The following is a 13,910-nucleotide window of genomic DNA, read 5'->3' on the forward strand; positions in this document are numbered from 1 at the left end:
GCGAGAGCGAGGCTAAATTAAGACTTCTCTCATATCGCTCTCGCAGTACTTTGACGTCATCCGCCTGTCTTGTTGAGGCCGCGCATGAAGCCTATTGACATGACTGTCACCTTTAATTATGTGTGACCCTGACTGTGAAAACCCGGCTAAAGTCATTTTTGTGATAATAGATAAAATCATCTTACATAAGATGATGCAAAGAACATTCTGTGAAAAATAACCTTGAAGTAAGGTCATGTTAAAGATTGAAAACAAATCAAACTATGATTTCCCCAATCTCATAAATATTTTACGAGAGTTTAGACTGGATTGCAGATAGGGACACATATATCCCATTTTTATTCTTTTATTGCAAATTACCCACAATGTTTATATATTTTATAAATATGTTGTGCTTTTTTTAATTCTCGTTTTTATTTAATTTATCGATTTATTGTCCAAGGAGATTACATTTATTCTGCTGTGTAATCTTTTTGGAGTAATCCCGAATGTCACTCGGTACGTCACAGTGCTAGTGTGGAGACGCAACACGGTTGTGAAACTCGATCCGTGCACCCTTAATGAAGATGACAAATGAGTCCAGTTGTCCTCAGGGCTCAGACACAGCCTTTAAATAACCATTATGTAACACAGCATTCAAAACAAGAGGAACCGGCTGTAGTGAGGAAACTGCGCTCTCGCGAAACGCGCGTTCGTGCTGCCATCGCTATGAATTCTCGCAATAATGCTTCGTGTTTGCCCGGGATCAAACGGGTGGCTATTTTTGGAGGCACACATGGAAACGAAATGTCCGGCATTACGTTGGTTAATATGTGGATGAAGAATGCAGCCGAGACGAAAAGAAACGGACTGGTAACCAAGCCGTTCATAAGCAATCCGAAAGCAGTGGAAAAATGCGTAAGGTACATCGACACGGATCTGAACCGCGCATTCACTCCTGCTAATATCAGGTAAAATCACGATACACGTTATTTTTATTGTACGTTTGTTGCGTTTATCATTCATATTTATCATTACATAATACTTTGGCAAGATTGTAACTTCGCGCACATGAAAAATACAGTATATTATAACATTATAGTAATGTTTTAAACCAGTTTACTGTAGTATAGGCCTATATTGTATTAATATAGGTAGCATATGTATTGGCTTTCGTTTAGCGAGAGGAGAGTTTAAACTGTTGCCGAACTTTGATACTTTCGTAGGACGCGTACTTACTATTTAATTTTGTTACGCACGCGTCACACTGGCGCGTCTCTGCGTTTTCTGTGCCTCGCACAATGTTGTACAACCTTCGTTTCGAGACACTTGCTTTCTTCAGTCTGCTTTGCATACTGTAGCAAGGACACAAACAGATGAGTGAACCGATCAGCTGTTCAACCTGCTCGTGTCAGGATACGCGTGATCAACGAGAAGAGCCATTAACATTGCGTGATACGCAGCAAACGCGGATGTGGTGTTTTTCTACCTAGCTGACGGAAACTTGACGTCTGATTGAATAACAATACATGATCATTGGAGCAAAATATTTAGGTGAATTACGATTAACGTTTTGACGGTGTTTGGATAGTCGACATGGTTTATACCAAATGTCCTGCGGGGTGAAGATTCTGAGCATTTCCCTTTACATTATTTAGGTAAATAATACATTACAGATAGAAATGTACTATCAAAATGTACATAATTAGATCTACAGTATGCTTTGGTGTAAATACAGTGTGTAGGATAGCTTTAATGTCTTTGCCTTGCATCTAAACACAAAACAAAATATTAAAATCGCATTCACTATTGAATAGGAATAGATCAGATTTGAATGCAGAAATTATACCTGAGATGTGGTGAAATTAGCAATCAAATTGATGTTTGTAATTAAAATACAATTAGTCAGGAGTATGCATATTATAAGGTAGACCTAAAGTGTTCAATCCAGACAGACATCTTAAGCTTTTATAATGTTTGGCCATCACATGAGATGTTAACAGAGTGAATTGATACAAAATGTCCTTGATTCATTTTTTTTACTTTTGTCTTATTAATATTATTTATTTTTATCATGTTTAATAAAGCACATCACTTTGGTTAGATAAGCTAAGTTGTTGTGTAATATGAACATTTTTGAAATGTTACCTTTGGTCTGACTCATATAAATGATTACTCAAGTTTCTAGTTTACATTTGTCAAGTAAGTAAATTATTTAGCATTATAAGTAAAAGCCAGCCATTCGCCGCCCTTTTAAAATAGTTAATAGCACTTCTGCTTATTAAATAATTTTGGCCCCAGCACCAGGTGCTTTAATGCTGAAGTGTGTAGGTTCTGTGCCATGAAATGCCAAAAATAATAATTATATTGAGACAGTTTTCCCGAACACTCTGCCAGCAGTCGGACAAAGTCGGTTTCACTTCAATCTCACGGCAATGTTGCTGTGTTTGGCTGGTGGGGTCACTCAAACAAACAGAGCAAGTGTTTGGACTTTTAGAGAATTTAACCTACAGAGAATTTCCTAAGTATTTTCATCTTACATTACAAGCGTTAATAAGGGTTAAAAATTGTATTCTGGAGATGAATTTTTGGAGGTTTAGCAGTTTTCTGAGATCCTGAGATCAATGTTCTGTTACTTATTTGTCATGTCTGTCAAAATGTAATTATTGTTGTTAATATTAAATAGAAACTTTCCATTCGCAGTGGTCCAGATACGGAAGGCCTGCCGTATGAAGTCCAGAGGGCTCGGGAAATCAATCAAATGTTTGGTCCCAAGGGAAGCTCGGATGCGTATGATGTCATCTTTGACCTTCACAACACCACCTCAAACATGGGCTCCACCCTCATTCTGGAAAGCTCAAAAGACCTCTTCAACCTTCAGATGGTACATTACATCAAGGTAAGAAATGCCAAAAGCAATCACATTAAGTGAATAAAGTGAATTACTAATGTGCCATCTAGATTTTTATATATTATTTATACAGTAGTCTACTTCCATACATTATTATGCTCTTGTTGCATGTACTGTATACTGGAAATATGTATAAAAGGATCTTGCATTGTCGTATATGTATATTTTTTCTAGCACGTAACAATAACACTATTGCGGTTTCAAAACGAAATTGACTAATTTCAGTAAAAACGTGTTTTCTATACCAAGAAAGTGACGAGATGAAAACCACTATTTTCTGTTACGAACTTTCGCATAGCATCTTTAGGTTATAAAAACATAAAAAAATTCAAATACATAATTTCATTTTCAAAGATTAATTATAAAAAATGATTATGTTTTCCGCAAAAATGCAATAAATAAAAAAGAGTATGCCTTTTTTTAAAATGCTATAAATCTATTGAATCAGTATATACATTTGAATTCATCTTTGCTATATTATATTAATTTAGTTGACTAGTGGTATACAATGATTAAAAAATAAACATTAATGGCATTAATTAAAACACTTACTTTGTCATATTAAGAACACTGTCATTGCTGCTGTCATCCTTAGGACGTCGTCACTAAAACTTTTTTGACAGCGATCAGCTGTAAAATATTTTTTTCCTGCTCGATTTTCGTCGATTTCGAGTAAAATAATGGAACGTTTTTCATAAGATCCTCTGGGGTCAATGTGTTAGCATGACAGAAGCTTGATGCTGTCAAGAGAACAAGCAACAGCCGGCATTTTTCCGAGTGCCTCTTACGTAAATTATTCGATTTTAATGGCTTACACTTCTTCCCCGCCACAGAAAACCACCACAAGTTTAGCAAAGCCATCAAAATTACTATTTTGTTTTTGTTTGTTTGTTTATCATGAAGTACAAAGTAGATGAGGAAAACTAGGAGTCTGTGTGTATTCAACGCACCGCCATTGTTGTTTACAATGCGTGGAATGGTGCGCTGTGATTTGTTGAGCGGATTCTGCAGAGAAGGAGCACTGCAGTTTATTGCGTTTTGGAAAAAGAGGGAGAAAAAATGACAAAATAACATGGCAGATATCGCATAAATTTTTTGTGTAAAATTAAGAATTTATGTTTTAATACTGACCAGATACAATACTATTTTGGCAGTAACTCATGCCTAAAAAAGACGTTTATTTCGTTTTGGAACCAAACTCTTCATTTATTCTTAGTTCCCATGTGAAACTTTTCAGTTAACATTTATCAATAAATTGTTTGCTTATGCATGACAAAACTCAGATGCGTTTTCACCTTTTTCAGAAGGCTATGGCTCCACACACCTGCTCAGTGCTGTTAAATGAGCACCCACAGCTGAAATATTCAACCACACGTTCTGTTGCCAAACACCCCGTTGGTAAGTACAAAGTTACTAAACATAAACTTGACATGTTAAATCAAGTTTAATATTACATCTATAAGTTAAAGTTTGTCAGTGAGATGAGAAACAGGATGTTCAGGAATAAAGATTTAAAGATTTTAAGTCACATGATTGTTTTTAGCTCAAAGCACATTTGTTATGTTGTTTACCATTTTTAGTTTTATACATGTAAGATTTTACAGATGTTGTCTTGACGGTAAATTGGTGACATTTTAGCTTTGATATATCTACAACAGGTTTAATTTTCAGATTAATTCACATGTAAAGATCAAGTAAATATTTTGTAACCTAACACATGTAATGTGTCTCAGTAATAAGACATCAGAGAACATATAAGACCCATGAATATTAAAGGATTAATCCATTTTCTTAAAAAAAATCCAGATAATTTACTCACCACAATGTCATCCAAAATGTTGATGTCTTTCTTTGTTCAGTCGAGAAGAAATTATGTTTTTTGAGGAAAGCATTCCAGGATTTTTCTCATTTTAATGGACTTTAATGGACATAATATATGAGGTCGTGCTGGCGCATCGTAGGACCGGAGATAGACGAAATCCAGATAATTTACTCACCACAATGTCACCCAAAATGTTGATGTCTTTCTTTGTTCAGTCGAGAAGAAATTATGTTTTTTGAGGAAAGCATTCCAGGATTTTTCTCATTTTAATGGACTTTAATGGACATAATATATGAGGTCGCGCTGGCGCATCGTAGGACCGGAGATAGACGAGAAGTTGTGGTTTAAAAGTGCTTTTTTTTCTTGCCAAAAATGACAATTGTTTCGCTAGATAAGACCCTTATGCCTATTTTGAGATCATTTAGAGTCCTTTGAAACTGCAATTTTAAACTGCATTAAAACTGTTAAATGTTGGGGTCCATTAAAGTCCATTAAAATGAGAAAATCCTGGAATGTTTTCCTCAAAAAACATAATTTCTTCTCGACTGAACAAAGAAAGATGTTGGATGACAAGGTGGTGAGTAAATTATCTGGATTTTTTTTTTAAAGAAAATTGACTAATCCTTTAATAAGTGCAACATGATGAGAAGCTTCAGCGAAAGTACCTAACAATGCTAATTAATATTAAAGGAATATTCCATTTTCTTTAACGAAAAATCCAGATAATTTACTCACCACCATGTCATCCAAAATGTTGATGTCTTTCTTTGTTGAGTCAAGAAGAAATTATGTTTTTTGAGGAAAACATTGCAGGATTTTTCTCATTTTAATGGACTTAAATACAGCCCAACATTTAATACTTAACTCGACACTTAACAGTATTTTCAACGGAGTTTCAAAGGACTATAAACGATCCCAAACGAGGCATAAGGGTCTTATCTAGCGAAACTATTGTCATTTTTGACAAGAAAAATAAAAAATATGCACTTTAAACCACAACTTCTCGTCTAGATCCGGTCGTGATGTGCCAGCGTGACCCCACACAATACGTCATGACGTCAAGAGGTCACAGAGGACGAACGCGAAACTCCGCCCTAGTGTTTACAAGTGTGTTGAAAGAGGACCGTTCCTACGTTGTTGTATGTGAAATGATACTAATTAATTTCTTTGTGTCAGTTTATTGTTTAAAATGGTCCGCAAATGTGCGCCTCATATATGTGAACACGTGACCTCCCTACGTCACTACGCATTTACGATAGGTCGCCCTGGACCGGACCTAGACGAAAAGTTGTGGTTTAAAAGAGCATATTTTTTATTTTTCTTGTCAAAAATGACAATCGTTTCTCTAGATAAGACCCTTATGCCTCGTTTGGGATCGTTTAGAGTCCTTTGAAACTCCGTTGAAAAAAACTGTTAAGTGTTGAGTTAAGTATTAAATGTTGGGCTCTATTAAAGTCCATTAAAATGAGAAAAATCCTGCAATGTTTTCCTCAAGAAGCATAGTTTCTTCTCGACTGAGCAGGGAAGGACATCGGCATTTTGTATGACATGGTGGTGAGTGGATTGTCTGGATTTTTCTTTTAAGAAAATGGAATATTCCTTTAATTTCTTATAGAAATATCAATTATTGGCAAAGTTACTTCACAGTTTTGAGTTAGTATTGACAAAACTATATGTTGAAATTTACCCCTGACTGAATATGATTTATTTAGTTAATATTGATTTATATGATTTACATTGATGTTTTATGGATTGCAGGTGTTGAGGTGGGCCCTCAGCCACAGGGGGTTTTGCGGAGCAATGTGTTTGAGTCCATGCGGACGATAATAAAGCATGCACTGGACTTCATTGAGCTCTTCAATAGTGGTAAGGTCAATGGAAGTTAACCACAGATCAGATTGCCTACCACAATACAATGTGGAATGTGTTCCTATAAAGAGATTTCAAAGGCAATAGGCAACATTGATTGATGCACAATTATAAAAAACAACCCATTTGGATACTGGGGATCTCATTTCAAGGCTTATTTTTATTTGTAGATGTTTTGTGTACTTCTATTTCCCATGACCGTCTGATTCTGCATACAGTATTAAGAAAAACAATTATACCCACAGGTTATTGAGTCATCATCTATTCATTTAAATAAGACGCTTGCCATTTTAGACGATTTCAAATACCGACTAGTTTTTCAATCATTCATAGCTTCCTCTTTTTCCTCCTGCTTTTGTACTATGGAAAAATTTCAATGAGAATGTCACGTGTACTTTCAGGCTAACATGAATAGACTTTCTCCTTGTTTCACATTGGGCAGGAACATGTTGAACTGGGCTAGTTCCTCTTCTGTTTTGTGACATGAATACTTGTTGGCTAACTGGTCAGTTTCCATGTCATTAGTAGTTTCCTGGCTTTTTAGTCTCACATTGTGTGCAGGGGCCACATTGTTGAGGATAAATTAGAGGTCTACTCGGGTCCAAAGAAATGTACCCGACCCGAAATGACCCAAATCACTTTTGCATATGACGTCCATAAATCGTTTTTTTTAAGACCCGACAAAATAAGACCCAAGCCCAGACCGACCAAGTGTCAATTTTTTAAACCCGAATTTAAACGGCACCGACCCTTCCAGTGTTTATACAAAATTGATTGACAGGTCTGTTTCATCTATCTGCTCGGGTCGAACCTCAGGTTTTTGGATATAAGTGGACCCGTAAAGACCTTATAGATATCTTATTGTAAGCACTTAAGTTTTCTGTTCAGCAATGCTTACGACCATATTATCAATATAATTAAAAATTAATTTAAAATTTAATAAATAGGAGCAAAATGATAGAATCCAATACAGTTTTAATTTAAAAATAAAAACGTAAATTATTTATTTACAGTATTTTGTAGTTTTATAGTGCATTCAAGTATGTCGAATTTATCGTATTTACATGATAAACGCGCATGAACGCCACCACAAAGCCGCAAACACGAGTGGGAGCCATAAGTTTATTAGTTGGGGTCGTGGCAGTAAGAAATATTGGGCAATAAATGCAATATTGCAATATGACAATTCATTTTTAATTATATAATTGATGAGCTAGTAGTAAACTATTATTTTATTTTTATATTTATTTATTTTTTATTTATTTATACTACTCTATAGATCGCATTTTGTCTCCACGTTGTCTTATATCATGACATTTTTGTCCTGTGGTTGCTACCGTAGCTTCTCTGTGCATTGTGAAAGGGAAGCTGTGGACTACAGGTCTTTACGGGTCCACTTACATACATTGGTCTGACCCGATACCCGACCGGGTTCGGGTCGAAAACTTTTACGTGTGCCTTGGACACAGGTTGGGTATAATATTAGGGCACACTCACATTATCCAAACCAAACCAAACCATGCCCCAGCGCGATTGTCACCCCTCCCTTCTCCCCCATGGTGCACGCACTCACACTGTACTTTTTATCGATCCGAGTCCGGGCGCGCTTTCGTCATTAAGATGCGTTTGTTTTGAAAAAAGCAGGAAGTAAAGCCCTCCCTTAACACTGGAACCCACCGTAATGATAAGTCTGTGTTTTTTGCCCGGAGTTGTTTGGTGCGCCATTACAGACAGCCCTCTCACATGTCATCATATTGCTTAGTTGATCTGTCACACGCGCAGCTCGGACATTCACGTAACCCCGCTGCGCGCATCAAATGGTTTTTACAGAGGCAGATGAAGGTAAGTGGTCGCGCAACTGACGTCTTCACTTTTTGAATCGCGCTCAGGCGCGAATGCGCTCACACCACAGCCTTCCGCGCCTGAGCCCAAGTGAACCGCGCTCCGGCCCACCTCTGCAACCCGGCCGTGGCGCGATTAACCAATCCGCGCCCGGGCGCGGAACAGAGCGATCACACTTGTCAAACAAACCAGGCTTTGGGGGTCAAACGCGCCCGAGCGCGGTTTGGTTTGGATAGTGTGAGTGCGCCCTTAGCTGCCTCTGGTAAATTAAAATGAATGTGTGTTTGCCGAACATTGAAACAGACCTGTCAATCAATCCGTTTTGAATGTACATTTTAGCGGTAACCTTGGTGTCATCGTCAGATAACAAAGGAAAATAAATGGAGCAGCGGGTCAAATTGGTTGTGAGCCCACCAGGGTTTCTTTCTGTCTGACTGGTGCGTGTGGGGCTGCTGACTTGCACACACGTCGGTGCCATTTACATTCAGGTCCATTCAGGTTAAAAAAATTGCCACTGGATCTCCGGTTTGTCTCGGGTCGGGTCTTTCTTTTAAAAAAATTATATTTATGTTACCTTCGGTACTTTTAAAAGTAATTTGGGTCAGTTTGGGTCGGGTACATTTCTATGGACCTGAAAAGACCTCTACTCTGCACTAAGCCTTTGGTTGCAATTCACAGGTTTACCGCTATATGTCCCTAGAAATCTACACAGTGGACCTTTAACCTCCTAATGTGGTGTTCACACCAGACGCAGAAGAGGCGGCAAGCACGAGTGATTTACATGTTAAGTCAATGCAAAGACGCGAATAGGCATTCTGCGCCACGATTCGTGCAAATGACATGATGTGAATGACGCAGAACTGCGGAAGGCATGGTGTGAAGCTCACAAAACGCGCGGCGCGTTCCGCGCGAATTAAGCATTGCCGCGGGAAACGCACAAGTTGAAAAATCTGAACTTTGGTAGATATTTGTGCCGCGTTAACCAATAAGGATCTTGCTCTAGTAGTCACGTGATTACAGGGAGCGAGCAGAGTCGCAGAATCCCCTCCCATGACGCAAATTTCCGCAAAAAAAAGGACTAGAATTTTGCGGTGGGCTTTACGCACTAATGAAGCGAGTAATCTCAAAATTTAAAACGTCCACCTACGTGCGAAAGGTGCGTTTTTGCCGCCTCTACCGCGGCTGGTGTGAACGCCACATAAGACCTGGGGTCCCATTTATAAAACTGTGAGTAGGATCTTTACTAGAAGTCTACGTCCGCCCAAAAGCCAAAAATGGCGTACGCCAAAAAATATTAAGACTTATAAAACAAAGCAATGTTCCCTTTATAACCCACAGATCACCTGCAAGTGTGCATACATGAATCATCCTCCATCCTCCACCATGCAAGCCCCTTCTCCAATAAAGTTTGTTTTTTATAGATCACAACCTTTGCGTGGGAACTGGCTTGCGCACGTTTCCAGCCCCGTTTTGTACGTACGCATGCTTTATAAATGAGATCCCTGGTGTGAATACATCACATTTATTGTTGTTTGCACCATAATACTTACTTCTGTGTAACTGGAACATGTTGTACACAAACATGGAGAATTACACTGTTCTAGGAGAAATATTTGGTTATTATATTTATTGGTTCTTCCTAACCCCAAAAAGCTAGAAAAAATCTAAAATGCAAGCCAAACCAAAGCTCGGGTGTATCATAAAAAATACATTTATGAAAGAAATGGACAAAGTGTGCTTTATCCATTTCCCCTGTGAAAAAGTCTTGGAGAGATAATCGAAATGTACATTCAAAACAGCATATTATGTCATAAAGATTTCTCCCGTAAATGTGTGTCATGTTGCAGAGCAGGATATAGCTACGCTCTTAACATGCTATTTAATGCACCACATGAGCACAACTAAGGAAGTTATCAATTAAGGTCTTAAACGCCTGACATTTCCAAAAACCTTTCTATGCCAAACTTTAGATATTTAGAGACTGTAACAGTAAAGAATGTGCAAAACAAAAGTTACACAAGTGGAAAGACTACAGCTTGAAGTTATGTACATAATTTTTGCTTTTATAACAGTACGAGCCCAGCTGAATCCACCACTTACTCGAGGACCCAAAGCTGAAACAACACAATATGACCACCATAACATAATAAACATGTTTTTATATTCATTTACAAGGGATGCCTTTATATACTGTAAGCCCCCGAATAATAACACATGCGGTCAAATCTGTCCCATTTCTCATGAATTTCTGCTCTCTTTGACATCAATAGGTGTCGATTTTCCTACATGTACAGTGGAAGTCTTCAGAGTTCGGGAGAGTATGGATTACCCCAGAGACACCAACGGCAACATTACAGCTATGGTTCATCCTCATCTACAGGTATTGTAATAGAAACAATGAAGGAAATGCAACAAAAGAGAAATGTACAGCCGGAAAAATAAGTATTTGACACATCAGCATTTTTATCAGTAAGGGAATTTTTAAGTGGCCTATTGACAAAAAAACTTCAGCAGATGTAGCCATCAAGCCAAATATTGGATTCATACAAAAAATCAGAATCTTTAAGTATACAAGTTGAGTCATAATAAGTTTTTTCTCTCTTTCTCTCTCTCTCTCTAGGATTGCGACTGGGAACCTTTGAACCGGGGTGACCCTATGTTCCTAACTTTCGATGGAAAAACAATCCCCTTTGAAGGTGCCAGCACAGTGTTCCCTACATTCATTAATGAGGCCGCCTACTACGAGAAACAGCAAGCGTTCATGACCACCTGTAGAGAAATATTAGCTGTTAATGCTGTCAGAAAAGTATAGTGTTTAACCGTGTTTTTTTCTTTTAAATTCACTGTGGCATCTACAAGGTACTACCAAATTCAAACCACATTCAATGGTACAAACCCTGTCACTAGGATGTTACCCTTTAAAATGTCCTAATATATATGTACCTTTAAGCTACTAATATGAAACGTGTATGCAAAAGGGTACACCCCAGTGATGGCTTCTGTACCTTTGTTTCTGTGAGCGCATAATAGTTTATTTTTAAAAACTGTGAATGTATTTGTTTTAAAAAAAAGTTTTTTTTTAACATTTTTAGAAATACTTTTTTTACTAAAAATGTTCTATAAAGTACTCCAATATATAAATATATAATGAAGAAATTTATTTTTTAGATTAATATATATATATATACATTAGGCCTACCTATGGCACGTTGTATCTCAGGAAAAGTCTTCACTGCCCTTGAGCCTGCATTGTAAAAAACAATCTTTGCTGCCTTAAATTCTTGTCAAGAGAAATAAGTGTCATAAAAATTGAAGGCAGCAAATAATTTTTTACTGTGTGTGATTCACTGTTGACTCAAATACTGACCTAAAACAGCCTTACAAACAAAGTAACCTCCCAGCAATGTGTTTATATGTCCGTTTCTTGAAGAGTGAGTCATTGTCTAAACTCATTGTCTAAGTTTCTGATTTGATCTTTTCTTCAGTTATGCAACCTGATTATTGCCTTAACAGATAAGAGTCTGATAAGAAAGCATCAAGTTGGCAGGGTAATCATATAGTAACACTGAGTACTGTACAGTAGAAATGGTTTGAATAATATTGAGCAATATTGTAGTAGTTGTATTTGATGGTGCAGATTGCTGGATGTTTTCGAAAACATTCGGCAGGCACTGAAAACTTCTGTATGGAAAAAGTATGATCTTGTGTGAAAAATGTGTGATGTTTTTGTTTTGTGACGTATATAGATCGTCTAGATCGTTGAAAAGCCCAACAGTGTGTGTATTGTACTGTATTTTGAAATAGTGTGCTAATAATAATAATAATAATGTTTCCATCTATGCAAGAAATAATATATTCACTTTATGTGGAAAGGATGTTTTTAATTTATTTTCAATTGAAGAAAAATGCTTTAAAGGTCCAGATGCTATTGATTGATGTTCAGTGTTGTCTAAATGTGCTTGTATGTTCATGTAATGAAATGGGATATATGTATTTATAGTATTACACAAGTCGTGATTGTCTTTATTAGATTCATGAATCATTTCAGCAATGTTAAAGCAATATTGAAATGTGTCTCTCTTGAGTTTAAAATCTAATTTTTGCACTTTTTAATTAAAACTCATGACTATTAAAGGAGTAATATTTTGTCTTTATTTACACACTTTCATGTTGGTTTTAATGTAACACATTGAAACACAATAGGAAATACATTGATGTTCTTAACCATTCAAACTGCATGATCGGTGTAGATTATTATTATTTTGTCTGTTGGGAAACATGTAAATGTCTTATTTGATGTAGCTTCTGAATGGCAAGAATTTAAACCTATCATCATGTTTAAAAGTTTACACACCCCTGATTCTTAATGTATCGTGGTTTTTTGAGCATCAATTGATGTATGCTTTTGTAACAGTTGTATATGAATTTCAGATGTTTTAAGTGTGAAGAGATTAATTTCAACATTGTACAATCTGTATTAGAAAGGGTTCAAATATGCATGCAAGAGCTGGAAGATTGTTCTAAAGACCAGCAGGGTCCATTTTCCCCAAAATCACGTTACAGGACTTGACTTAAAGGGACACTCCACTTTTTTTGAAAATATACTCATTTTCCAGTTCCCCTAGAGTTAAACATTTGATTTTTACCGTTTTGGAATCCATTCAGCCGATCTCCGGGTCTGGCGCTACCACCTTTAGCATAGCTTAGCATAATTCATTGAATCTAATTAGATCATTAGCATCACGTTAAAAAATAACCAAAGAGTTTCAATATTTTTCCTATTTTAAACTTGACTCTTCTGTAGTTACATTGTAAGACCGACGGAAATTAAAAGTTGTGATTTTCTAGGCAGATATGGCTAGGAACTATACTCTCATTCTGGCGTAATAATCAAGGACTTTGCTGCCGTAACATGGCTGCAGCAGGCATAGTGATATTACGCACTGAAAAAAATTATTCATTCAATTTACTCAATTTTTTAAGGTAAGTGGTTGCAATCATTTTATTTAAGCTACATTTAAACAAAAAAGATTAGTAAAGTAAAATACAATACAAAACTTTTGTTTAAATGTAGCGCCAGACCCGGAGATCAGCTGAATGGATTCCAAAACTGTAAAAATCTAATGTTTAACTCTAGGGGAGCTGGATAATGAGACTATTATCAAAAAAAGTGGAGTGTCCCTTTAAATTTAATGATGGAGGGCTGTGGGCCAAGATGCATAAAAATGCCTTCAATGAGTTTATCATAAACAACAGCATGCAGAAGCAAATAGGAGATTTATTGTAATGTAAAGTCCGACTTATTAGTACATAGCAGAAGTGAGTCATTAATCATTTCAGTGTTGTTTTCGCTTGCCTTTTTTGATAAGGCCTAATCACTTTTTCATTAATGCATGAAACAGCAATCAAATAATACATACAGTAAATTTCCCAGCTTGATAATATGCCGTGCAAAAACATTGTTTTTAAATGTATTCTAATCTTAGT

General features: G+C 36.7%; 1 protein-coding gene across 1 annotated transcript; it reads left to right on the top strand.

Moving 5' to 3' along the window:
* The first annotated feature begins 497 nt into the window (after positions 1–497).
* aspa (aspartoacylase) lies at positions 498–12,560 on the top strand. The gene is made up of 6 exons (XM_055200554.2): positions 498–950; positions 2,683–2,878; positions 4,195–4,288; positions 6,471–6,578; positions 10,694–10,803; positions 11,044–12,560. The coding sequence occupies exons 1-6, from the start codon at positions 574–576 to the stop codon at positions 11,233–11,235; spliced, it is 1,077 nt and encodes a 358-aa protein (XP_055056529.2). The 5' UTR covers positions 498–573; the 3' UTR covers positions 11,236–12,560.
* The last annotated feature ends 1,350 nt before the right edge of the window (positions 12,561–13,910 follow it).

Source organism: Misgurnus anguillicaudatus, chromosome 22, assembly GCF_027580225.2.
Source record: "Misgurnus anguillicaudatus chromosome 22, ASM2758022v2, whole genome shotgun sequence".
Classification (NCBI taxonomy): domain Eukaryota; kingdom Metazoa; phylum Chordata; class Actinopteri; order Cypriniformes; family Cobitidae; genus Misgurnus; species Misgurnus anguillicaudatus.